General features: G+C 41.7%; 2 protein-coding genes across 3 annotated transcripts in view; one reads left to right on the top strand and one right to left on the bottom strand.

The window, feature by feature from the left end:
- Positions 1 to 1,897: 1,897 nt before the first annotated feature.
- LOC114435323 (protein FAM72A) lies at positions 1,898 to 6,264 on the bottom strand. Its single transcript, XM_028404951.1, has 4 exons — positions 5,657 to 6,264; positions 5,345 to 5,422; positions 4,650 to 4,774; positions 1,898 to 4,567 (listed from the first exon to the last, which is right to left on the bottom strand). The coding sequence occupies exons 1-4, from the start codon at positions 5,806 to 5,808 to the stop codon at positions 4,473 to 4,475; spliced, it is 450 nt and encodes a 149-aa protein (XP_028260752.1). The 5' UTR covers positions 5,809 to 6,264; the 3' UTR covers positions 1,898 to 4,472.
- Positions 6,265 to 6,879: 615 nt separating this feature from the next.
- Positions 6,880 to 26,447, top strand: part of srgap2 (SLIT-ROBO Rho GTPase activating protein 2) — a 46,291-nt gene continuing 26,723 nt past the window's right edge. For both annotated transcript variants that reach the window (XM_028404931.1, XM_028404930.1), the window contains exon 1: positions 6,880 to 7,406. In XM_028404931.1, coding sequence (XP_028260732.1) covers positions 7,340 to 7,406 — 67 coding nt within the window. In that variant the 5' untranslated portion in view covers positions 6,880 to 7,339. The remainder of the gene's footprint in view (positions 7,407 to 26,447) is intronic.

The raw sequence follows: 26,447 nt of genomic DNA, 5'->3' as shown, positions 1-26,447 counted from the left end.
TCACAGACTACAGCTGATCCAGAACCGCCAGGCTTTTAACTCAGGAGATGTGACCGCATAACACCAGTTCTAGCTGCCCTTCACTGGTTTCCTGTGAGTTTCAGAATTGATTTTAAGATTTTCCCGTGGGTTTCTATAGCCGTGAATGGCCTGGCTCCCTTCTAGGACCTTTTAATTTCATATGAGCCTTAAGACAGCCTGAGATCCTCTTGCAAGGCTAGTCACTAAGGGTGACCAAGCCTTCACTGTCCATGCCCCCAAACTCTGAAACACCTTACCAAAGCATCTCAGGCAGGCAAAATCAGTGCCCTCTTTTAAATCTCTTCTTAAAACTCACTTTTATCGTTATACCTAGTCATTGATCTTATTAAACTCAAATTGTTAATCCTGTTATATTTTATTTTATTGAATTTTACTGTATTGTATCTAATTATTAATTGACTGTCCTTTTCAGTTTGCACATTTTATTGTAAAGCACTTTGTAATAAGTTTTGAAAAGTGTCCATTATTAATGAAAAGATTTGATTGAGCGGTTTCACCTTTGTGATGAGTGAAAACTTCTGTTTTTAACATTAAGATCTATCCTCTAGTTTTGTGCATATTCATGCTGTGTGAAAGGGGCAGATTATCTCAACATCTCAAGATGTCATATAATTTATTTGACTCAAGAAAAGCAAATAAGTGTTGTCCTTTAAGCTGGTTTTGGTTAAACTGTGCCTGTCAATGAGGCAGAAACAACTTACTGAATTTAATGTATCTGTTATTTGTTAATATGCAGCCATGCACCAAAGAGATGGCTATGTGTACTTTCTTTTATTAAGCAACACCCTGTCATGCATTCATTCAGCATCTACACACACACACACCTGGAAGTCGCCCTGTTGACTGCTGGGCACAATGAAGGCACATTGACAAACTTAGTGTGTGTCAGTGTTTCTCCACTGAGGCTACAAATGAAAGTCCTTTTTATCAGATAAATCATGTTAACAGAATGGGCTATCTTGTTTGAATCTTTGTAGTGAAGTATGCAAGTTAGTCAATCAAATATATAAAAAAACACTAAATGAAATGCTGCAAGATAAAATGAAGAACAGACGTTGTGCAGGCATGATTTGTGATTTTGCAGAAGTTACAAAAATGTGAAAACAAAGCGAGCCACAACATTTTTTGCACTACCTAAATTGCCTTATGCATGTCCCAACAGCAGCAGAGAATGCCTCAAATGGAGGCATGCAAAAACAAATTCCAAAACTTCAGTCAGTTCTCAGGTCAGTCCAGAAAAAACTACAGCTTTCTGCACAAAAGTGCACATAGACATATAGTAACGGTCAGTCTGTGGGCTTTCTGTTATGCTATGCTACATATTAATGCACATAAAACCTCTTGAACATTTGTTCATCTTGCAGATGAGACCCTGATTTTTGTTCTAGCTCACATCTCTCCAACTCTTCCCCAATCTGAACAATCTGCTGTTCAGCTTGAGAACATAAAAGTGGTGCAACATTAGACAAATTGTGAAATCCTCCGAGATAAACATGTGACTTGTGCCTATAAATAATGCATTTGATAATGTCATTATCAGTCTTGGAAATCATTCAGCTGTGTGAATTCACATTTTGTTTTGATGTAGAAAACAAAGAATAATGTATCACTTCATAAGAGACATATCTTCAGCTTTTTTGGCAGATATTTTTTCCTCATTTACACAACTGTGTGTTGTCTGCACTGCAGTGTGTGGAGGAGTAATTAAACCAATATGAAGGCATATAAAAATGATTTACAAGATTTTACCAGAACATTCTGCAGAGGTCATGAAATGTGCTTTTATTTTCCCATAATATCTTTGACCGACCAATTTTGCCTCCAAATGAGAAAAAAAGAAAGATATGACAACAGATACCATAATATATTTTATTTGGAAAAAAAAGTTTATTAATTTAACAAGCATACAAAACAACAAATCATCATTTTTAAACTACCAATGCAGTTTCAGTGCAATTCCAAAATATACATTTTCAGCAGGGCATGTTAATCAAAGTTATTCATGTCAGAAACAGCCACTTAAATAGTTCTTTTGATTATCTTTTGACAATTGTCCTAGCCAGAGGAAGCTCACAGGTGATACCTTCTTGAAGTAAAACTGTACACATCCAATCTTTAAACTTTACAAAACAAAGCACTACACAATGAACTATTAAATACATGAACAAATAAACATAAGTACTATAGCAGAGTACAAACCAAAGCATTTGTAAACAAAGTTTGTAAACAAAAAGGAAGTATGTGGTTAGTCATATTTGGTTTGTGGATTCAATAAATACCAAGCTGATGCACTGTATCCTATCCACACAGACAGTATTTGGTGCAAACATATAACAGACTGTCAACTATAATTTTTGAAAAGCAAAGGACGTGAAAATCTGAACCAGGTTTTTCCTGCTCATCTATAAACTGACCACAGAGGCCAAATCAGTATGAACTGCTTCCTTATCCTTTTACTTCAGGTAAGAAATGTGACATTCAACGTTTGCTTCTTCAACAGTGTTTGCCGACAACAGGCAAAATTCATTCACTTATATTAAGTTTCTTTTAGACAGGATCATAGTATTAGCAGGACACAGCAGTGACACATAAACAAAAGCTTAAAGATGTTAATGCCAAAAAAGGGACAGCTTTTGGTCCCTTGTTACTCAATAACTGTAAAGAAAAAGGCCTGGTTAGTTGATGTATCATCAACCCAAAACACTGAACAGTGTTTCTTTGTCAGTCAACACAATATAAATAAGGCTTAAACGCAAAAGGTTAGAAGCTGTACGTTTGGCCGAAATGTCTTAATTTCTCAGCAAAATGCTCATCTTTAAACTGGCCACAAATATCATAGCTATCTGCTCATACGGATAGCAGAGTCTGTACATTAAATACTGATATGTTCCATGATTCTTTGGAGTGGACTCCTCTCATCCTCAGGTGCTACAGGTACAGTATGCTGCTACATAAAACATAGGTGTTACCAAAAAAACAGCATGGATACTGACATCCATGTAGAGCTTGTGTATTTATGATTTTGATTCATCAGAAAAACAGACCTGTATTAGAACATATCATTCCACATTCAGTACATTTACATGCACAGAGGTTATTAAGAACAAAACATTTTTTCATATAAAAATGTGGCCTTCTCTTTTTGGATGTGCATCTTTATCCTAGCCTTTAAAACGGTTGGCTACTGTTAGTGTACAACATGTAGAGCAGACAGTAAACAGGTAGAGACGATATCCTCATATCCCACCATGTGTAGTAATTGGGAAATACAACATTCAGAGAAAGGCATCATTTAGAAAATCCAAACAGAATGTTGTCATATTTTGAATTAGGGTAAAACATTACTGTGCATGTAAACAAACTGAATGATCCTGACGCTTTTTACTTCATTTGAGTTTCAAATAAAACTTTAAGTGCACCCTAGTCATAGGTTAGTATGTTAGTATAGGATACTGCTACAGTCAGATTTATCTGAGTGTTACACACATACACAGCTGCTGTCAGAAGTTTAGCAAACACTGTATTAGCATATCAAAACCTATTACTGATACAACATCAGATTGTGAGGTAACCTAAATTAAATATGCCCTTTAAAAGCAAGAATATATACCGTTTCTCATTCAATAATTGTGCTGTTTTTCCAATGTGTGGTATTCAAAATGCACTCAAACTTTCAGTCAGCACCCAGTCACACAGCAACTATATAAGCCTTTAAGACATGACAGTTAATGGGAGGTTTTCCTTATTACAGCATACTGAATGCCATTAAAGAAGAGGAGAGGCGACTCGTGGCCATTTTTATCAGAAAATCTCATCTTAACGTAAGCAGCGTGAAAAAGCACAGCATTCACTGCTACGTTCCATTGACTCATCATACCACACTCATCTTCTCATGAGGCTGATCAAAACTATGAGCTTAGAAGAGTAGAACACACTAGGTTAAGAAGTCTTCTCTTATTTTCAGGTTACTTCAGCTGCATGTTTTTTTAACAACCCACACTAATATACAAAATAGAGTGAAAAGTATGTGTGTGAATGTATGTTTGTGCATCTGTGCTTTCAACAGTGAAAAGTGATCTGGAAAGGCATGGTCACAGGTTAAAGGGTAATTCAACACCCAATCACAAGAGTCAAACTCTGGCCACACCCCTATCACTGATGTCACACCAGGTGTGCTCTGTCAGCCGTTGTAGGCTTAACACCTGCTGTGACATCACTATTTGGGTTTTTTGGCCAGAAGTGCACTATGGTTTACTGTTTCAGGCCACACAGTGCAGTACGGCAGAACATGTCTACCTTTTGTGATTCAGTGCTCAATTACCCTTTAAGATTTCTCTGTTCCGTCTCACCCCGACATGGTTTACACACTCCTTCTGCTCCATCTTTCAAATGTTGGTGCTCCAGGTGTCTCACATAGTCCATTTCCCACTCTACCTAATACACTCTTCCTCTGATGGGCTTTCTGATTCTTCATTTTCACTGTCATCTAACTCAGGAAGATCTCCCCACAGGAGCAGATTTAAACCTGCAGACACATTAGACACAAGCTCATATCAGACTGAAATTGTATAGAATTCAGGTTGTATCAAAGGGACGCCTTTACGGACCTGTTGCATCCAGTCTGTTAAGGGTTGATACTGCATCACTATTGAACATCCAGAAATGGCCGTTGTTACAGGAGAGGAGGCACGGTTTACAGGGGGCAACAACATGATAGCCAACAACATTGCCACTGGGACAGAGGATAAAGAAGAAACTTGAGTCAGCATTTCACAAGGGGAAAGTGCTAACTCCACTAGTGTGTGTCTATTATCTAACAGATGTTTGTTTTTACCGTGTGTACAACAACAAAAGCCAGGGAATACAAAAGAGGCAGCATAAAGCCTTACTGTAGCGCAAAACTTGAAAACTGTTGTTTAAATGGTTGAAGTTAAAATTGATCAACTGTTATCAACAAATAATTAAAGGCAACAATAAATGATCAACTAATATTTGCAGGTTAAAACACCAGATATTCCCCAGTTCTAGCAAACTGAATGTGATCATTTTCCATACCCATATGACCATGTCCACCAGTTTTATTTCATTGCAAAATTGACATCATTAGATTACATTTGGGAATCATAATAGGCATGCATTCTCTACTGTTACATAATCTCACTAACCATCATATAAATCTACAGTAACAATAATACTACCACATAACATCTGTGTGCTATAAGAACACTGAACAATTGTGAGATCTACTTGTTTCACAGCTGCAGATGATCACCTTTAAGATAATCCTGCAAGGTGTACTTACCATTTAAGACATGCGATGTCTCTCAGTTTGCATTTACAGCTTTCAGTAGAGTAGCAGCTGGCCACAAAGTCAACAGTTCTTGGGGGAGGGTGCGTGCAAACAGACACAAACATAGCCATAAAAGGATACAACTGATTAATTTTGCATTTCCATATAATAAATCTATGTTGGTCATAGTATAGGTGAAAATTGTGCTTTTGTCTTAGTTATAAATAACTAGTTATGTCTCTCGGTTACAGTACACCTTTGTCCTGGAAACAGCAACAGACGTAAACAAAGGCTAACAACATGGCTAACAAAATTAGCACTTACCTATTGGGAGGTATATCGGTCGAAAAAAGCTCAACCTCAGTGTCAGCAAGAAGCACTGCTTTCATTCCTCTCGTGCAGAGCAAACTGTCACAATATATGCAGTTCACCTGGGTCACACACTTGTTTTTAAAATTGGCGTTGGATGTAGACATTGTAGCTTTGCTAAAACGGACGACCTCTCTCGCTTGTTCTGCCTCCAGAGAGCAAATGCAGAAGAAAACAACAACCGGACAACGATGTTGTTCGCTTATCCGTCTACTTCGAAGAATTATCGTTTTAAGTTAACTTCACAGGCGATAGCTCCAACGTCCTTGTGCAAACGTTAGCCTTTTCCTAATGATAACACGGAAGGAAGCTAACGTTAGCTTGCAGATCAACACACGGAATAATATCTGTTTCCACGCCGCGATTACAGCATGAAAATCAGGTTTTCTATATTATTAATAAACACACGCTGCCAGCGACTAACTAGCCTGTTTTACACAGCTGGTTCGGCATCCATTCAGATGTAGTTTTGACACAGCTAACTCAATAGCTGTCAGCTTTGTTTACAACTTCCTGGTCTTTCACGACCCTTCCTGAAACTATCTTTAAAAGACCATACACCTGACTCTGATTGGCTACAGCCCACAGGGACTGGCGCTATTGGCCAACTTCATTACAAATTCTGAATCAGATTAGTTAGAAACGGAGGTTGAAACGCCCTCGTTCAGAGTTACTGAAATCTGATTGGAGTACAAAAATGTCATTCAAATTCCATTCAACAAATTGTTGTATAGGAAGTATTTTCTCCAGAAAATTAGGCGGGGCCATTGGAGAGAAAAAAAAGTTGATGCTTCGGTGACGTTTAAATGATTCATTTACAAAAAAATAAAAGAACAAATAAATATGTATTTTGAAAGTTGTTATCAGCGAAAGATTTTAAAAGCATGTATTCTCATTAGTACCACTAGTGAATGCATAAAACGGGTGATACTAAATGGTTTGCTAACACGCTAAAGCTAAAAGTTAACATTTTGGCAAATTTGGGAGTAGAGTTAAGAAGTGCACTTTGTTAAACATCCCACACTGAACTTACCTGGTCAATAAAGACACATACCTGCAGTAAGTAGCGTGCTTGCAGCGGTTGTCCTAGCCTCCATGTGTGCATCCATGCCTGGCTGTCCTGCGCACTGGGGTCGAGCAGCAGACAGCCCCTCCATCTCCACTCGGTTTCCTCTCTCTCACTTCTAGAGGGGAAGAGGAGAGACAGTTTAGTTTTAGACAGGCGGACGGGCGGCAACCAAACCCCACTCATGGTAAATAACTAAACGAGACGTTTTTTAAAGTGCTGACTGACACATTATTAGTGTTTTTTTAAGAAGGGAATGAATCTCCTTTCACTTGAAGTTGTTTGCACCATAACCGGTTTTGAGGAGGCGGTGAGGCGCGGCGGTGGATAGGAGCACACACACAGCAGCAGCAGCGCCAAACTCACAATGCGCCCTGAGTAAGCAGAGGCAGGGAGACAATACAGATCCACGGACACACACTGGGGAGCTGCAGTCTCTCATCTGGGCTCTCCTTTTCTTTACAAACTCAGCCTCAGTGTGGCAACCATTCAGTCTAGGGCTGATTTTTTTCCTGATTGAGAGGAAATTGACTTTTCTACGAGGACAAGTGGTTTGATCTCCAAACTCAGCCATGACGTCTCCAGCGAAATTCCGAAAGGACAAGGAGATCGTGGCCGAATATGAAACTCAAGTTAAAGGTAAAACTTTTTAAGAGCTGTTCAGATGTTGAAAGACAGCATAAGCTGAGGCGATACAGCGTGAAATCTGTGCCTTCCTTACAATATGGTGTGTTTTCCCGGACTTGGCTCATTGCATGGGTCTTTTTTTCCCCCCTGCTCCCTCACCTCTCCTATTCAGCGTGAAGGGGGTCGGCTTTGCCTTTGTATTTCAGCAACCGTTTATGAAGGTTTAATTGTCATCATCCAAACGTGGCGTATCACGGATATATAAATAATGACAGTCGTAAATGGAACATCATGATCAGCGTGTCTCCAAGAGGCGTGTGATCGCACGCCGTTCAGGCAGCGCACAGATGGCCAACAAAGAGAAAAAAAAGCACATAAAGCAGCGGTGTTGTGCAGATGTGGCTCAACACGGCCTCTTACAAAAGCTCATGTCAAGGTGTATGTGTGTATGTTGTGTAGACTGTTCAGAAAGGCTAAGGTTTCGACATTGAACGAGGCAGGGCGTTTTCTTTCCCTCTCCGTCTCCTGCGTGGCTGCGCTGCCCGCTGCTCTGCGCTGTCCTCCGCTCATGTGTTAAACGCAGATTGCAATTAAATGATCAATTTGCGTGAAAGCTTGTTCATTGATCACATTTCATTGGCGCCGCTTCTGCTGATGATCAAGGACACGAAACAGGAGCAGGGGTGCGAGAGCAGATTGTATTTGTTAAAAAGGGGCGTTCAGATATTAACCGTTTACTGGCTTGTGTGTGTGTGTGGATGTTTCTGTCGTCAGGCAGGCCCACTGGATTTAGATGTCAGTCAAGAGTGATAGTGAGTGCGTATCGGATCTACAGGCTTGTGTGGTGGCTACACACCTGGAGTTGAGAGGGGGGGGGGTGGATGTGAAAGAGACAGGACACAGGCCGGTCTCCCCATCTCTGCTGCTTCTCATTTCCATTTTGGCACACCAGCCCTCTTCCAAAACATGCCACCATAGCTGTCACCTCATTGCACTGTTTTTCTGTAGGGCTGCTTTCCCTTGTGAGAGCTGTATCCAGCTTCAGGTCAGTGGGGAGATGTGTGTTTACAGAGCTGTTATGGGACACAATCTTGGCAAACTGGACTTTCTGTTGTAAACATACAGATAAGAAAAAAGATGTTCATCAGTGAGGTCAATGTTAGCCACCTCTTATTAACCCTGTCCGCTTGCTAACCTGTTTATTTGAAACGTCCTTTACTTGTCACCACAGTGACATTAGTGTTGTCGTCTCACTCTCCATTTAGACTGCTGTATCTGCTTGGCAGCCTGTGTAAAGGCTTTATGTCTGTGCTGCATTGTGAGGGCAGTCGGCTGTTTATCACACTGTGGACTTAATGTTTGTCCATCGACCTTCTGCATCGATTTCTCCTGTCAGTTACTTGACTGCTCTCTCCAGTACAGCTGGGCTGTGCCTTTCTCTTCTTTCCACACCATGTCTGCGTGGTTTTTCCACGTACCAGCCTTCTTATCTGGAATGAAAAGATGAAAGGGCAAACTTGTGCATCCACATAGCTGTTTAAGGTGTGTGTTTTTCCATCTGTGTGTCTCCAGATGCTGTGTGTCTGTTGTGACATTCCCAGCAGTCTGCCTTCTCTGGGAGACACAGACAGTCTGTCATTACCAATTGCACTGCTGTTAGGAGCAGCTACTATCACAGCTCTCTGTATTTGTCTGTCTTGTTTCACAGATCTTTAATAGCTCCTTGCTGCCTTTTCAGTTCTGCTAGAGAACTCATATATATATATATATATATATATATATATATATATATATATATATATATATATATACTGACTGCTTGAATTGAAGCCCTGAGACACACTAAACACACATAAAGAACCAACGGTGACAAAGTCAGTCTATAGCATTGCCCTGCATTGCACCAGTCGCAGTTTGCTCAGGTAAACTGTCATCCCTACGGTCCAGTGGTTCAGCATCATGTCATAAGTCAGTGACAGTGGTCTGGCTAGTGGAAGCAGTTCCAGGCACCTTGGTTTCTCACAGCCATTACACAGCTGTCACATGCTGTTTATAATGTGTTCAGCCTAATATGGCCTGTCATTTTTCATGATGCCAGCTTCCACCTTCATTTGAATGCTGTGTTTTCTACATTTTATGAAGGCAAACAACAGTTTGTGTGGATTGCTGGAGGAGGCATTGGGATTTCACCACATACTGTCCAATCACCTGTTGGCATGGAAGCTGCAGGATATTGCTCTTTATTCTAATTCACCATTTGTTTCTTAATAATGGGTTATTTTTTTCACACAAACGGTGTCCTCATAGTATAATGTGTGATTTTGGCTGATGTGAGGAAAGTTCCTACTCACTCAATAAGGTGTATGTGTGTGAAAAGGAGAAACAGACATAACAAAGGAGGAAAGAGAAAATGGATAAAACAGAGAGTTTATAGAGAGGTAAGCACGCTGCAGCACAGATGCTAATAGTTATCCTTGTTGAAATGGAGGAATGAGCTTATCGTCTGCCATTTTTAGTTTAGTTAGAGTTTTTGGAAAAGAATTCTGCTTTGCTTTTAGAAATGCTTCCATGCTACCATTCGTCCCAATGCTTTAATTAAAGCATTCAGTTTAAACAGTACCGCAGTAGCATTGCTTGCCGACAGATAATAAAGAACAGTCAGTAGTTGTTTATCAGCAGTATTTGTAAAAGCTCTAACACCCATAATTTATCAATCAGCAAACCTCCCATACTATTTCAATGAAGAGGTGTAATTCAGACAGTGGGGAACAGTTTAGTGGAAAATCATGGAGTGCAGAGTCTTAAGTCTTTGTTTGACTTTTTTAGGTACAAAGTTTATCCACATCTGTCAGTGTGTGTGTGTTTACGCTCATTAAGTGAGTTTTTGTTGCCACTGATGAGGCATATTGATTGTGGTGTTTTTGTGGTCTGTCAGAGAAACACAATCTGTAGTCTATGAGTGACCATCCACACATGATGATGTACTGAATAACTGTTATTGATTTCTATACTAAACACTGACAGCCACCCACAAAGAAATATGCACATATTGTAACTCCAAGTGGCTGTTTAGAATATAAAAAGTAAACTTATTGAATTCTGCAGATATGATGTTGATCTGTCCTCCTGAAAACAGATGAGTGCTTGTGGCCACAAACTAAAACTGTGTGTGTCTCTGTGTACATTACAAAGCTGCATGTTTACAAGGCAGCCAGAGGAACATATGATTTAGGATAAATGACTGCTTTCAGGAGCACACAATAGGAAGAGCGATGACACAGCAAGAGGGGTTGCGTACAGGATTGTTGGTCTGTGTCCTTGTTTTTATATGAGGCTCTTGTGCTTGGCCTATATTTTTGTTTGTGGGTGGCTGGGTGCATTGGTATTGATCAATATTTATTTGAGCAAGAGGAGCACAGATAATCTTTTGATTGACACCTATAATACACAGAAGTAGAAAATATCAGGGAATAGGGAGTGATTGATGATGATTGACTTTACATCAGCTATTTGGTTGGAAGGATGCGGGAAGACATCTTTAAGTATATAATTTAAGGATAGTTTTAGGGTGTGTGTGATCTTTTTAAACACCCACTGTTAATGAGAGCTGGACTGTATTGATGACTTAGTGGTGCTCTTATCAACCGCAAGTCAATCACACAACCCTCAATGCTATCATTTACTTGCTGCAGCCTGTACATTTGCCAGAGAGTGTTGGGGTCCCGGATCCTGGAGTGTTGTATTGTGAGCTAAATGAAAATGCTGACAGAGCTTAAAATAATCACTCAGGAAGGATGTTTGTATAAAGCTGAGGTTCAGGAGGCTGGAACACATGGATCATACAGGAGTGTGTGTGTGAAGCTTCCTGTTTGGGCTCACAGCTTTGTGTTCAGGCAAAACAATTAGCAGCCTTTCTGAAACACACGCACACAGTAGTGCACAAAGCTTTTTTTTGCACTGCAGCTACTGCACTTGCCTCTTAAAATACAAAGGAACAGAGTGATGGATAAAGATGGAGTTTTTAAAAGCAACAAAATCCTCTGTTCCCTCTGCTAAATCACAATAGAACAATGTGTTCCAACCCAGGTGTCCCACTGTGCTTTCAGATTTAGGTGTGAGTGTGTGTGTGTGTGGGCACAGTCCCTGTGTGCTGTGTCAGCAGCAGACACGATGTGGCTGAATACACTCATTGATTTTCTGTTCCCTTTTGCCCATGTGCTTCCTCATTCTTCAATTTCCAATATGACAATTTACTACAGGACTGCTGCAGCACCTGAGAAAACACACAGTACTAAATTTTCTACGTCTTCTCTAAGTGCTGAGCTGGCCTCCTTCAATGCACACATAAACAGAGCTCCGCTCACAACTCAACAAGCATGTTATTGCGATTCGGAATGAGATGTCTACTCCATCTCTGTCTACCATCCTCCATTCTGTATGCAGTCAATCGCCTACAGATAAAAGAGGAATGTCTGCTCTCACGCTGTTATGCAGATGAACTGGTTGAGGCATAAAGCAACACCCACTGTATCAGATCTGTGTTTTAACAGCTCATTAATTCCAGTAAGACAGAACAGAACAACAGAATGACTGAAAAAAAGATCAACATGTGGAGAAGAAAAGTGGGTAAGGTCAGAGTTCATCTGCTGTATGACTGCTGTTCATTGGTGCCAGATGTTCCAGATGCTGTGATTGGGCAACAGATGTTTTGCCTGCACTGGTTGGTCAATCCTGACATTTTGGCCACTACCCCCTTTTTTTTAGGCCTACAGCACTGAGGCAGGTTGGGATTGGTCAAAACTTCCCCTCCCTCTTTCCAGGTGCTCCTGCTTTCGTACAGAAGACAAATGTTCAGGTGTGTGTGCCCGATCAATGAGCTGCCTGTCAGTCTGACAGACCTTGTTGTTACCTGCTGTGAGGGATTTTGCATAATGTCAACTGTAGCATTCCACGCAGACAGTTTGTTTTTGTAAGATAATGAACTTAAACAGTGTTGTGGAGAAGTTAGTGCTTGTCTGTGTTTAAACATGTGTCATATTATGTTCTATGTCTAGAGTTTGAATAGGAAAAACCTTTTCATAGACGAACAAAAATAGTTAGTAGTGTTTCTATCCAGTATACATGACCAAAAATAATAAATAAATAAAAAAAGTAGCATTAATTGGTGTGGACGGGTGTTTCCTGTTATCACAAAGGCTCAACATTATGGCTTGTTAAGTCACTGTATGACATTATATCCTTTTCTTTATATGACAAAATTTTGCTAGTGGATGTGGTCAAAAAAGTGAAGGTGTTGATCTTGCTAACCTTATACATGAATGTGCAGTTAATCTTCCACAATACAGAAGAAAGGCCCATCTAAATGCATGTACCATTGTTGGTTGCCATTTGTCCGACTTTTGATTGGCCATTATAGCTTTACTGTTGGTTCTTTAGTGCACCGTATTGGTGTACTAGTATTTGTGTCCCTCATTTGTGTTTTTCTGTTTTTGTGTATGTGATCAAATAGCCTACTTTTTTTTTTAATTTGACAGTTGGATTTAGGTAGAAAAACCTGTCTATTATGCAACCAAAGGATGCATGAAGCATCTATACATTTGGTGAACTAGAGTATTCTTATCAGGTCGCACAAGTTAAACACCAAATTGCTGTTTTCCATTACAGAATATATTTTCCTCCATGATGACTAATCATTCAGTTCAAATGCTGTCTGCCAGTCTTCTGATTGTTTGATATATATTTATTTTTAATGAGCACTTTGCCCAGTCCTGTACGTGAGCACTATAGTTTGAGGTCTTGACCTTTGTTTGGGTGCCTCATTCGAATTCCACTCTCTTTATCTGACACACACACACACACACACACACACACACACACACACACACACACACACACACACACACACACACACACACACACACACACACACACACACACGGCAACAGCAGAGCAACCAGTGAGAGTGTGTAAAAATGTAAAAAAAAAAACAGAACCATGATCTGCCCGACCTCCTCACTCACTCACACACACTCTCTGTCAGTCAATTCCCTACTTCTCCCGCTCCCTCTTTTCTCAGTCTTTTTCATTCTCTCAGCCTACATTCAATGAACAATCAGACCATTGTGAAAACCGCCAGTCCTCAAGTGAAATTCTTAGTTTTTCTCTGCCATTCTTTCTCTCTCTCATTGCTCTTTCCCTTATGATGTTTGTCAGCTCTGATGAAATGTGACACACTCATTTTCGACAAACCTCCCATGGCAGCTTAAACCAATAATCATCTCTTTATGATTGCAGCATATGTGACACATGCCGTGCGTGCATGCATGAGCCTCTCCACCGGACGCTCACTCACAACCAGCTGAGAGGATGTGTGTGTGTTGGTGAGAACATCTTTAAAGACAGAGGGATCTATATAAAGCTGAGCAGGCCAAAGACAAAACCCACTCATATCCTCTGTAAAACAATCAATATGAGAACAGACAGCCAGCTGTAAATAAATAGTAGGGAGGGACAAAGAAAGAAAACGGAGAAAACACAACAGTAGAAAGGTTGGATAATGCTCCCAAGGGGTGCTAGAGGAAACAGGTTGTGTTTGAACAGCCCTCACACTGGACATAGAGCAGGGGGAGAAAAAGCAAGGGTTCTAACCAAGGAGGAAAAAAGGAGCAAGGAAGGAGGGCTGAAACAGGAAGACATGCAAAAGGAGTCTTGAATAGACCAGGGTTTCAAAAAGGGTGAAGAACCCCACTTCTACTAGACCAGTATGATCCATTTGCCCATTTCACTATGCATGTGTGTATAGTATGCAGCACTTGTATTAGTGTCTTTTTACTCCCCATGTCTGTCTCTTTCTCTCTCCTTCCCCCTCTATCAGCAGCTTCTCTCTGCACGTAGGCAGAGTTGGTTGCTAGGGTTACTGAATTGCCCCCATTTTTCTGGGTTTGTGAGGAGCAGAGGGAAAACGGGAAAGAATAATGTAGATTTGCCTCCCCTGTAGGGTCTGGCTAATCAGGTTACTAGTTTACACACACGGACATGCGCACACTTCAGACCTGGGTCTTTCCAGGTTCTGTTCAGTTTTTTGGCTTTCTTTGCTTTACACTCCTATTTCTTGTACTTCATCTCCTCCGCCTTCTTTATTTCTTCTTCTCATCCCTTTAATTCTCCATGGTGTCACTGCTGTTTCCTCATTTCCCTCAGGCGATGGGGTGTTTTGATTTGGTATGAGTTTGAGCGAGGTCCTGTTTGATTAAAGAGTATTCTGAATTATTACTGTTGTTTCTCAAAAATAACTTGGCCTGTCATTGATGTTTAAGCTTGATATTTATGAAAGCAGACTCCACTTCAAACATGCATTAGCATCAAACACCATAAACTATTAGCAATGTGTGTGCACGCGTGCATGAGCGTGCTGGTACCAGCTTGAGAATTTCAGTATTGTGACAAGATTCTGTGTTGGAACAGAGCAATCACAGCACTGGCACTCACTATTCGGGTTCACACCTCTCCTAATGCTGTTTTAATGAAGCCATTCATCACTTCTTCTCAGCTGAATCTGCATCACTTACACACACACACACACATTCACACACTCACACTCACAGCCTCTTGCTTTGTCTTTCCTTCTATATAAATGAGTGTGAGAACACTGTGTTCTTCCCCCTGGTTGCTATGTGAATACACCAGTTCTATTTTGGTTGTTCCCAGCATCAGAGCTGCTCTGGTGGAGATTTCTCCCATTTTCTCCCAGAGTTTCTTGCAGGCTTAGAGAGGCTTGTTTAAAGTGCTGAGTCCTAGCTTTACTTTAAATCTACTTTGAATGTGGGAATACTGCAGTTTTCTTTCCCACGGTGAACACATACACACTCCTTTTTCACAGTATGACGATAAAAATCGAGAAGAGGAGCATCCTCTGCCCTCGGATCACCCCCTCCTTCAGACGCACTACACCGTCATGCTGTGCAGATTCTGTCTGTGTGTGTGTTGCACTGTTTTGTGGAGATATGTGTGCAGGTAGTCAGATGACCTGTAGTGTTTGTACATTTGTAGCAGTAGAATTTTGTTGCAAGGTGCGGTTGTATGAGCATGTGGGGTTGCTTACCTTGAATGCATTCATGTGTTTGTGTTAGACTGACATGTTGGGGCTGGTGCTTTGCCTGGTGTGGATGAACCCACCCTGAAAAATGTGGTTTACCTTCAGCACACATCGTTCAGAACTGTACTGGTCTGTAGCACATACCCGAGGCCTGATATTTACCTCATTGCAGGAGCCTGTTAGCTGACACTTTGTCTGATGGTGGTGCCTCTCACTGAGCATGGCCAGGGGAAATATATGTGTGTGAAGAACAAGCTTATAGCTGCTCTTCACTCATGCATGTTTAAGTGTATCCTCAGGCAGCAAATATGTGCTGTGTTAGTCCCTAAATGTGTCATGCACAAACAGCAGTGATGGAGACAGTTCCTTTGCTGTGCGTAATACATTTTATTATCAGCCCAAACTTGGGTGTCAATTATGATATGATCCTCATAGCTTGCAAGCTAGCAAGTTGATAGTAAAGACTTTGATCAATGTCTAGGTTTTTGTTGACATTAAAACCTGTTGATTCAGTAGATCTAAAGCAACACACTTGGTGTACATACCTTGTGTATTGTGGTATTTAAAATATGTTAATGTATGGGCAAAGCATGACATGTGTTCACTTCGAGATAGTTCAGGCTGATGTGTGCAGGCCTTTATGAGAACACTGTAGTAAAGTGGTCGTAGATGGAGTGCTGCTTTTTATTTTTCTGATGGTTGTTTTTGAAGGTTGTTGATCATTTCTGGTCAACTGAAGCATCACATTGTTTGAGAAGTTAAAGAGTTGAGTTTTAAGCTGAGATAAAGAAGAACCATGAACTGTCTGGAATCTTTGTAAGCTGTGGTGATGCAGAAGAAGTAACTCCAGAGTCAGATGTTGTCGTGAGCATCTTGCAAAACCGAACAGTTTCAGTGGATTTTATTAGAACATCCAGCATAAACTGATTCATCCTGACAACAAAACAGATATTTACTCAGCTAGAGCTTGATTTGGATTCTTAAAGCACCAAAGGAACATTGTTAGCAGGTAATTTTATACTGGTGTCTCCAATAAGTGATTGAAAGGCATGCCTTTTCTGTCAGTGACCCTCTCTTTATTCACTGGGCCCTCAGTAGTGTGTGTAAAGACCATGTGCTGGCCTGCACTGTGGGACACCCCTCTCTGATTACTCCCTTCGCCCATCCTCTGACGCTCCCTCTGCTGCCCTCCTCCCCCTTCACATTCCGACTCAGTCCATGTGCTTCAAACAGAGTGGAAATTGGAACATCCCACCCCTCATACATGCACACACACATGTTCTCATTCCTGTTGTGCAGTGGCCCATGCACAACTGAGGGTTCAAGAGGGGCTGGTGGGAGCTTTCCATACAGATAATACACTGTTTACTACAATATGTTGGAAAGAAAGGAGGAAGCAGGAAGTAAACTTCTGCTTGGACCAGTTGATAGTCAAAAGTTGAGACCAACAGGTGTTTTTTCTCAGAACTAAGCAAAGACAAGCTGTGAGTATAGGGGGTAGGCAATGGAGACTTTGACAAAGAAGACCAGAAAAGAACCATGAGAGGGGGATGTCCTTTAGCACAAAGAACCCTGCCATCAATCACTTCATCACATTTGTGGCATAGCTGCTTGACACAAGTATGTTCTTAGGACCCTCAACACTCTCTTTTTTTCTCAGAAACGTGTCTCGCTCACCCCCCTTGTCTGTGATTTCTTTCTGTCTGAGGGCAGTGTTGCATGTTAGAGGTTGCTGTTCATGACACATATGCACATACAGGAATTCTCTGTGTGTAAAGGTTGCAGTGGGAGGCAGCAGGCTAAGTGGTTGAGTGTGAGTGGGGCTCTTGTCATGTGCTGGTGGTATTCCCTCTGTGGAATGTGAAGCAGAGTTTCTCAGTGTACAATGGAGGATTCCTACTGTGTAGTCTGAGCATAATTGTAAAGCTTTAGGAAGTGTCCTGGTCCACTTTGCTTGTACATTTTTGTAGCATCAACTATATAAAATTATTCAAGTCTGCTAGAAAGAAATTGAGATCTTTGCATGGTTAAGCTTTTTGTGTAAGACCCAGACAGACTAAACAAAGGACTTGGACTAATAAGGTCATAAATGACTTCATATCAGCAGTGTAAGGGCCAAAATATTGCATTTGAAAGCACAACAAAGACGTCGGCCTGAGGCCAACTAACATGTATGTTCTACACCTGCATGAGTGACAGATTGCTTGGACTTCACATTCTTCATTCCAGAGTCTTCTGTGGGTGCTCTCTGGATTTTGGGTTTTGTTTTGCCATCTGGGGCTACTGAGGATCCCATTTTAGGTCCTCAATCAGGGAAGGCACTTGTCCAGAAAATAAAAAAGTCTGATGAGTTTATGATGACTGGTTGAACAAATAACTTAACAGTCCAGGCTTTATAGAGCCTAAATGTGTATCCATGTCATTGTAGATTGCTGCTATACCAACCACTGACATGCTTTTACATTGCTGCAGTGTTCATATCGGTACTTCATAGTTTAGGAGTTCTCCAGCATCTTCCAAACTATTTGTCTGGAAACATAAGTTTCTGCATCATGTGCATTCTGTGGTTTACTGTGACTCTTTGGCAGTGGGGAATGGCAGATTTAGCTAGTAACCATGGAAACATGCATGCAATCGAATTGAATGTTGGCATAGAATTTAAATGACATGTGATCTTTGAGAATGTAAATTTATTATAGGAAGACATTTTTTGTTTACTCTGTAGGTTTGAGTAAACATTATGATGTATTAAAATAAACAACTGCTTCTGTAAAAGTGTAACGTGTTACACCTGTGACCTAAGACAGTGGAATCCAGTAAAACCAAAGAAAAACAGACTTCCAGTGTTTTTGTGTGGTACAGCAGCCATTGTATCTCAACACAACACGTTGACACTTACTGCCCATTGTTTGCAGCGCCTTTGTGACCGAAAAACAGCCAGGAAAGCTTACAGTATGTGTGAGTCAGGTCCCTGGCTGTATCCCTCTCCATTGTGTCCTGCTTTGCCGGAGATGACAATGATGGCCACTGTCCTCTGAATGAAATACATCGCTGACATAGCTTACATTCTACGTGGTCCATATGCACACAGCACAGCTGGCCTCAGCACAGATTCTACAACACAGAGGCCATTTTGGATTCATGAATTATTTTGTTGTCTCTGGTACAAGAGGGAGAATGTGTCTGATTTCTGACAAGGAGAGGTTGGGAGAATCTGATTCTTCCTTTTTTTGTGAAGACGTATAGAAAGGAAAAAAAGGGAGCTCTTCTCTTGTAGTGAGTGAAAGAGGAGCGTCTGGGAGCTGGAGAGTCAGAACAGCAGGACTCTGCTAGATCAAACAGGCTTCCTCTGTGGATAAGAAAGAGAGCCAGGCAGGGGGAGAAAGAAACACAGACGAGGGGTACGAGGGATACGGGAAAGCAAAAAGAGATAGCAGCAGCATAAAATCAGCGGTAATGACTGTCTCATTTGTCTTGTGTCCAGCTTCTGATGATTTGTCTATGTTAGTCTAATAAGTTTGGAACAGGTGTGCACCACATGTCTCCCTCTGGTCTACTATGACCCTTGACCTGTTCACTTCCCTGCCACCCATAGACTCTCTGTCTGTCTCTGTCTCTGGGGAACATGCTTACAACTCTAAAACCTGCTGTCATTGAGACGGTCGTATATATTTTCCTGACAGCGCTGCATACATGAGGATGCGTGTTGACGATGCAGAGATTACACAGTGTGAAAGTGCTCCCTCTTCTCACCATTCCAACTTAAAGGCAGCATCAATAATTTAGCTGCACACTGCAGAACACAATGCTACACACTGCTCTCTCTTTTCCTCCCTCTAGACTCTTCAGTGTTTATCCATCACCTCTTAGGCTGTTACTATGCCCCCATTTTGTTTCTTTATGCCCCTCCTGCTGCATTCACAGCTCTGGCCTCTGAGACCTTTCACTTTGTCCTGCATTCATTAGCTTTTTTTTCCTTTATTCCTGATGTTTCTTTACTATATATAAGACATTTAATTCCTGTTGTGTCCACCCCCTCCCCTTCCTTGCCTGTGTCATGTTTTTTTTAAGTATCGTCAAGGTGGTTTTGAAGGGCCAGAGAGGCTGTGGAGGGGAGCTTGGAGGAAAGGGTGTGGCCACCCACACTGCAGTACTCTATTGTGTTGCACTGACTCCAACATATCCTCTCTCTGACTAACACACCACATCATACGCAAAATAGGACACACATACTGTGTGGAGTCATCGACCCTATGTTCCACTCTTTGGAGAGGCGTATTCTCCTGGTATCAGGGCAGGTCATTCCTGAGTACAGATTGCTTTGTTTTCTATCATGTGTTTGAAGCTCACTAGACATCAGACTCCCAGTGGGTCAAAGGGCAGAAAGCCTGAGAAAGAAATACTTGACCAGTAATACTTTGCTGCAGAGCTTGGAACATGGAACTTTAATGCAGTGGGATACTTCCAGAGGTGTGTCCCATCATTGCCTTTCCTCCTTAGGGAGGTCCAATCTTGGGGTCAGCTGCTACTAGGCAGCCACTCTTTGTTCAGCATCTTGCTTGTGCACATTCCAGCTAATGTGTGCTTTCACTGAGGATCGAGCACAGGGATTAAGAAAATCACCTTAATCATTAAACTGATGGCAGCATTGTGACAGTGTGAGCGTGGGAGTGAGCATGTTGTTGCAGGAGGTGATGAGAAGATGAAATACAGACCAGGAAGTATTTAAAAAATATACCGAAACCTAAATGCTTGTCACATGTGAGAAACACTATTCTGGAGGTTCTAATAGTGGGACTTTATTGTGCAGAAAACCCTATGCACTTTGTATGGGTGTGTCATAGCCCACACCATGTTATTGTCACACAAACCTTTTACACAGGGATCACAGTATAAATTATTGCTTTGCTCAGCCACAATAGGCAGGTGAACATGATGTTACACCAGTGTGTACTTTAAGAGCAGCATTGGTGTCCTGTGGGTATTTTTTTTAAAAAACAATAATGTCCATATCTGTCTCATATTTTTCTAATGGCTAGGTGGAAATAAAGTGCAGCAGTTTGGTCTTGACCAGGCCGCATTAAAAGGATGCAAAAAGATAATGCAGTGGGCTCCCCAAATCAGAGCTTGTCCAGTGAGGAAGGCACCGTATCCTTATATAGTGTGAATCAGACTTCATGAGATGGTGATCGGAGCTGTAAAGACAATCATGTTGGTGACATGTCATGCTTGCTAAGTGGGCAAGAATGTGTGAGAGAGCAGAACAACAGGGTTTATGTGTTTGTGTGTTTGTGTGCTGGAGCAGCAGGACGGCTGTGTTCATTGTGTATTAAGGCGTCCTCAGGCTGACCTCAGGTGAGGGTTCCTTAACCAGCATGCCTTTCTTAGACTTTTATCTACAAGAATGCAATAGGGTATCAGTGATTTGGTTCAGTTTCCACTTAACGTGTTTACTTGCTGTGAAGGTTTTGTCTTGCTTGAGTTAACTGTGGAAACATGCAGTCTGTGACACTGACCCGTGCACAGACAAAGTGAAATGTAGCCAATGAGTTCAAACTGACCCAGCTTTGCTCTGTTGCTGGAAGATTTAATTAGTCTGATTACTCACTGGAGCTCACAAAGGCTGTTTTCACACATGCACTGCGGTCCCAAACTTTATTTAGACTTCACCCAATTGAGTGGTGTGTGTGAGAACACAAATGTCGGAATCAGCTAGACAATAAACAGGCTTCTCCACTCTATAATGTCCAATAGGAATAATGTGACTAGGTGAGGATGTTGATGTTGATGTTTGCAATAGTCCTGCCTCCTTCATGCTTTACTGGGTACCACCCCTCACCTAAGCTAAATGGAGTACTACAAAACAGCCTGAGCCTCACTTTACAGCACAGACTCCACAGGAGGATGTAGGTGTGCAAAAGTCTGCACCAGTTGTATTTGTGTTAGAATTGTCACTTAAAACAAGTCTAACACCATACTATATGTAGAAAATGTCTGTTTGCTTGTTTGGTTTGGTACTTTTCTGACTTATTTCTGGCTCCAGTCTGTCTCATTAGACTGTAAATAGGTGTGAGAAGTGCCCTTCAGCTGGTTTTTTGATCAATGCTGCAGCTTAGAAGAATTAGAAAACAATGTAGTGCTCTAATTGTAAACTCTGGCTCTGTCATCCAGCTGCTGCGTTAGTATTACATGTTCACTGTCCAAGTTTCTTACAGGTTAGTGAAATTGGCTTCACTCTGCTGAAATCTATGACCTGATTTGCTCACTTTCCTCCTTTTCTAACTACATCTAGATGCACAGAATACTCAGACAGTCTTAAGCTCTAAAGAGAAATTCTGAATAGGAAGTGGGTTTTATTCTTACAATGTGATAAATTGAGCGTAGGGGTGGGCGATATGGCAAAAAATTTATATCACGATTCTTTAATGATAAAATCACGATCTCGATTTTATCACGATTTGTTTTTACATTGACACTAATTTGCATTTTTCTGTGTAAATGACGTCAGGTAGCCTACTCTGTCACCTCTCAAAAACTATCAGTAGATTTTAAAGGCAAACAACAACTCTGATAACGTGCACTCAGTATTAGTTTTCAATAAACATGAAAATTTAAATAACAATTACAGAACAAAATAAAGTTTTATTTCAAATAGGTTAAAAAGAAGACTAATGTAGTTCTGCAAAGTATTATTCAACAGTCATTTAAACAGACTGAAGTGTGCCTTCTAAGGTTAAACAATAAATACAGTATGGATACTTAAGTAACTCTTAAAGTTCAATGTGATTTAGAACAAATGATCAAACTTTAATGGGAATCATATCTAAGGACAAACGGAGCTGCTGCTGTCAGCTCTGTCCACCGTTTACTAGAGTCCTCATGGAGCCTCTTCATCAAATGCCTGCGTTATTGTTTTGGTGACGTCATTAGCTGTTGCCTCTGTCTGCATCTGATGTACACACGCGGCCCTCCCACTGCACCTACACACACACACACAGGTGCTGACGGCAGAAACAGGAGCGAACCTGAATATAACGAGCTGGTAATGGTGAGAGGTGGCGCGTACGTGCTCGTAGCATTATAATACACGCGGCCCTTCCACTGCGACACACGTCGCGCGGACACACACACACACACACGCACACACAGGCGTAGAAGACGCGCCGCTGCTGCCGGCAGAAACAGCACCGAACATAAAGGTGGAGTTCGTTTTAGGGACCAGTTCCTCCGTTCTCTTTTCGTTTTCAGCCGTAGCTTCCTAACAGGGAGGCTGTCATTGGTTGGTCAGGTTCACATTAAGCGCACTGAGAGTTGGCCGAGTGAAAAAAACTCATGCAGCTGCGCGAACATAGAACTGCAATTAAAAGAACGTGCTCTATGGACGATAAAACGATCTGTCCGTTCTGGTAGATCGCCGATACGTTCAAATCCTTCACGATCATTTATCGTCAAATCGCACAGCCCTAATTGAGCGGTCCCCTTTTAAACCTGTGTGCTACATTTATCACATGTTATGTTGACCTATGGCATCCCTGTTACAGGTTGCAAAAAGACATGGTGTTCAATCTGTCAGTAACTATTGAACACATTTGGCACCAAATATACTGACACTTCCTCTATTAATAGCTCTTGTTTGCATACGTTTATCTACCACAAACTGAACTGACAGACCAAATTGACTTTTTGTTGATAGCCTTTTATTGCAATTTTAGTCAGTTCCATTTACAGCCTAAATGGTCACATGACAACTGTTTTTCATTTACACACATTAGAAAGAAGAGTGATAGTAAGGAAAGCGTTGTTGGCCTGCCCCAGGAGGGCTGAATTACGATGTTATAATGAAAACAACTTTAATGTAAAACCGGCTTAAATTAGAACAGTGCTGCAGAGAAACAGAATGAGAGTCATTTTCTCAGTTCTGTGTCCCTTGTGCTGCTCTTGTGCCTTTGCGGTGGTTTGTTGTGCTGAGTTGGTCTCCTCACTGGGAGCATCCTCATGCAGCTTGGCCCAGTTTCTCTTTCTGTTCCCCTCTAGTTCTCTGCAGCGTTTTGGCACATGTCTGGGTGGGTATGTGAGCAGGTAGGAAAGCAAACGAGGAAACATTCAGCTGACTGGTTGTGTTCTTGTGAATAAACTTTAATAATAACTTTAATAATAAACTAAAGCTTTAAAATCTCTGTATAAGCACCTGTTCTCCAATCCGTAAAAGGGGGAGGTAGGAGGGGCGCGGGGTCTTCAAACATACACATTGTATCTGTTCCTCGTGCACTCATGCCTGGTACTGTACAGGGGTTGTTGTGAGAGACTGCTGCCTGGTTTATATGGTTTCCATATTTCACCGGCCAAGCTGTCACTGCTGGCTACCTTAGGCTCACCAAGCTGGTGCTCTTGCAGCTGTTATTACACCGCAAGGCCACCACTCTATAGTGTGCAAACACACATACATGCACACTTACACACATTATCTGACTGGAGAGTGAGTTATAGCCGTGGGCAGTGGCTTGGAAAGAAAATGGGAAAGGTGGGTGTAATTGCAGTTGTTGACTAGACTGTACTTCTGTGGCTCATATACTGTTGTCTAAATGTGATATACATATTTTCTTTAGTGATTTCCAAGGTTGAAGTTCTCATACTTGTCTGATGAGTTTTCCTTGGTAAGAAAATAGTGCCAACAAATATGAGCTTTTTTAGCGAAACACAGGACATTTATTGTGAAAGGAAACACAGCTGCACACTTGTGCACACAGGCTATATATTTTAAAATGCCCCTTTAAGCCCCTCCTCTTTTTGAGAAAGTAAAAGACAGTGACGATGTGACCTCAAGGTAGATCGTATCTCATGTTATCGACTGCTCTTGTGGGTCTCGGTCTTTGTTTGATGGAACATATCCCTCTGCTGCCCTCGCTCTGCCTCTGCACTCAGATAAGGATCAGTCGCTATCAGCAGATACAGTCTTTAAACTCATGTGTTTCTCCCTGGTCTCTGCTCTCACTGTATCTCCTATCTTCATCTCCACCATTTTCCTTCAGCCATTTGGAATGCCACTGATGTCTCTTGGAATGCCTCGATAAGAGTTTGCTGTGTAAGGACGAACATACCAGTCACGCACGCATGTTTAGGATCATGCATTTCTCATTTGCTCTGAGGATATGTGTTGACTGTTTTCTTTGACAGAGGTTGTTATGGGCCACTAGTAGATGGTAGGAGTGTGGGCCATTATACGCTATGTTAGGCCTTAAAGCAGTGACACTTCCCTCAGGGAGCCCTTTACGCGTACATGCCTACGCAGCCCTCAAGGTCGCCATGAATCATTGGTTGATGACCAGACTAAAACTTAGTGAGGAGTGAAAGAAAGATGAAGAAAAAACATGAAGGGATGACTATGTGATAAATGACTGCATCTCTGAAAGTACTGAGCCATTACCCACTGTCACTCATTCACTGGAATTATGACAAGCAGTAACCTGCTAATAATAAAGATGGGAAGGAACCCTTAATACCTACCCAATGATGTGTCTGCACATGAAAGACGTCCGCACCCATCCATCGAAATTTGAAAGCACTATTAGATGATTCGTGTAATGCACTGTGCTTATAGAGAGGGGGCATGCTGTCCAAGACTGCTGAGGTTGATTTAACTTACTGCACACACTGTCAGACAGACCACTCACGCAGACAGACACACACACTCAGTGGGCTTCTTCCCATGCTTGTGTTGTGGATTAGTTAAATCCCCTGACTGGCTGCTAAGCTGATTAAGGGGGGTGTTATGCACTGGCCATTTGAAACACTGGAAATGGTGAACACATACACACACATTGGGAAGCTTAATATTGCCTCCCCCCAGTTGGCCTAGGATGATATGATGTGTATGTGGGATACCTATCCATACCTCCTCAGACAGATGGCACTGAACACTGTACAGTCATGGTTTGCATCCCTACGGTGAACTGCGTGTCTGTCTGTTGTGTGTGTGTGCCAGAGCTAGAGAGCAAGTCAGATGGAGAGGGAGAGACAGAGATGGAGCCTGTTGGAACAGACTGAGGCCCAGATGGCTGTGTCCAGCAGAGATGGGAAATAGAGGTGACACCAGGTGGATGGTGCCCTTGAGGATGAACCACATACACACACACAAGTTAGCCTGGAGGCAAACAAATCCAGGATGGCCAGTCACCAAACTTGTAAGTTAGGATAATATGTCATCTTATTTAACACTGAAATGACCAACAAAAGAATGTGCAGTCAGTCTTATCAGTTAATGTTGGGCTGAAACGAATAAATATGTTAGTTTCTGTTTAGCAAATAGCATCATGTGATTCATTGTTCATTTACAGTCCAATTGATTAATGAAACACAGCTGACAGATTAAAGAAAATAATGTTGCAACCCCCATTTTATTTCTTGAAATTCTTCCATCCTCACTTCATGTGGCCCTCCCCCAGCGCCTTTTCAGACTGGGTTAGTGGAGCAGACAGGGCCTGTAAAATGGCGAGGAGCTAGTTAACTTTTGATAAGCAGTGTTTTTCATTATGCATAGAAAACCCCAGCCCCCCATGTCTCCAACCCAGCAAGCCCTCTGCCACCATACAAGAGGAATCAGAGCATGTGATGGCTGGAAAGGGCTTCTGGTGTTAGGAAGGATAATGTTTTGTGAATGTTGTCCTGGAAAGTGTGACTACACTTAAACTGGAAGAGAGCATGAATGAGTGGACTCGGGCTGCGAGAACACTTTAAAACCTGTGCAATTCTTCCTCAGAACTGAAACTGATAGTTGTATTGTTAAGTGTCTTGAACCAGTGGGGTGTGGGAGACTGACCCCACTCCAGTAGTTTTGCAACCTCTGACCTCTGACCTCTGCTCCCATCTCACAGAGTGCAAGGAACCCTGACGAGAGCCCACATGGCTCAGACAGTGGACCACAGATCCTTTACCAGAAAACACGTAGAGACACACCTTTT

The sequence above is a fragment of the Parambassis ranga genome, chromosome 5 (assembly GCF_900634625.1).
Source record: "Parambassis ranga chromosome 5, fParRan2.1, whole genome shotgun sequence".
NCBI classification, from domain to species: Eukaryota; Metazoa; Chordata; class Actinopteri; family Ambassidae; genus Parambassis; species Parambassis ranga.
This window is presented reverse-complemented; position numbering and strand designations above follow the sequence as displayed.

Bases quoted from the DNA above. Each gene is read 5' to 3' on its own strand.
- LOC114435323 (XM_028404951.1), bottom strand. From the start codon at position 5,808: ATGTCTACATCCAACGCCAATTTTAAAAACAAGTGTGTGACCCAGGTG. The intron at 5,423-5,656 runs GTAAGTGCTAAT...CCCTCCCCCAAG, and splicing joins ACCGATATACCTCCCAATAG to AACTGTTGACTTTGTGGCCA. The intron at 4,568-4,649 runs GTCCGTAAAGGC...ATGTGTCTGCAG, and splicing joins TAACAGACTGGATGCAACAG to GTTTAAATCTGCTCCTGTGG.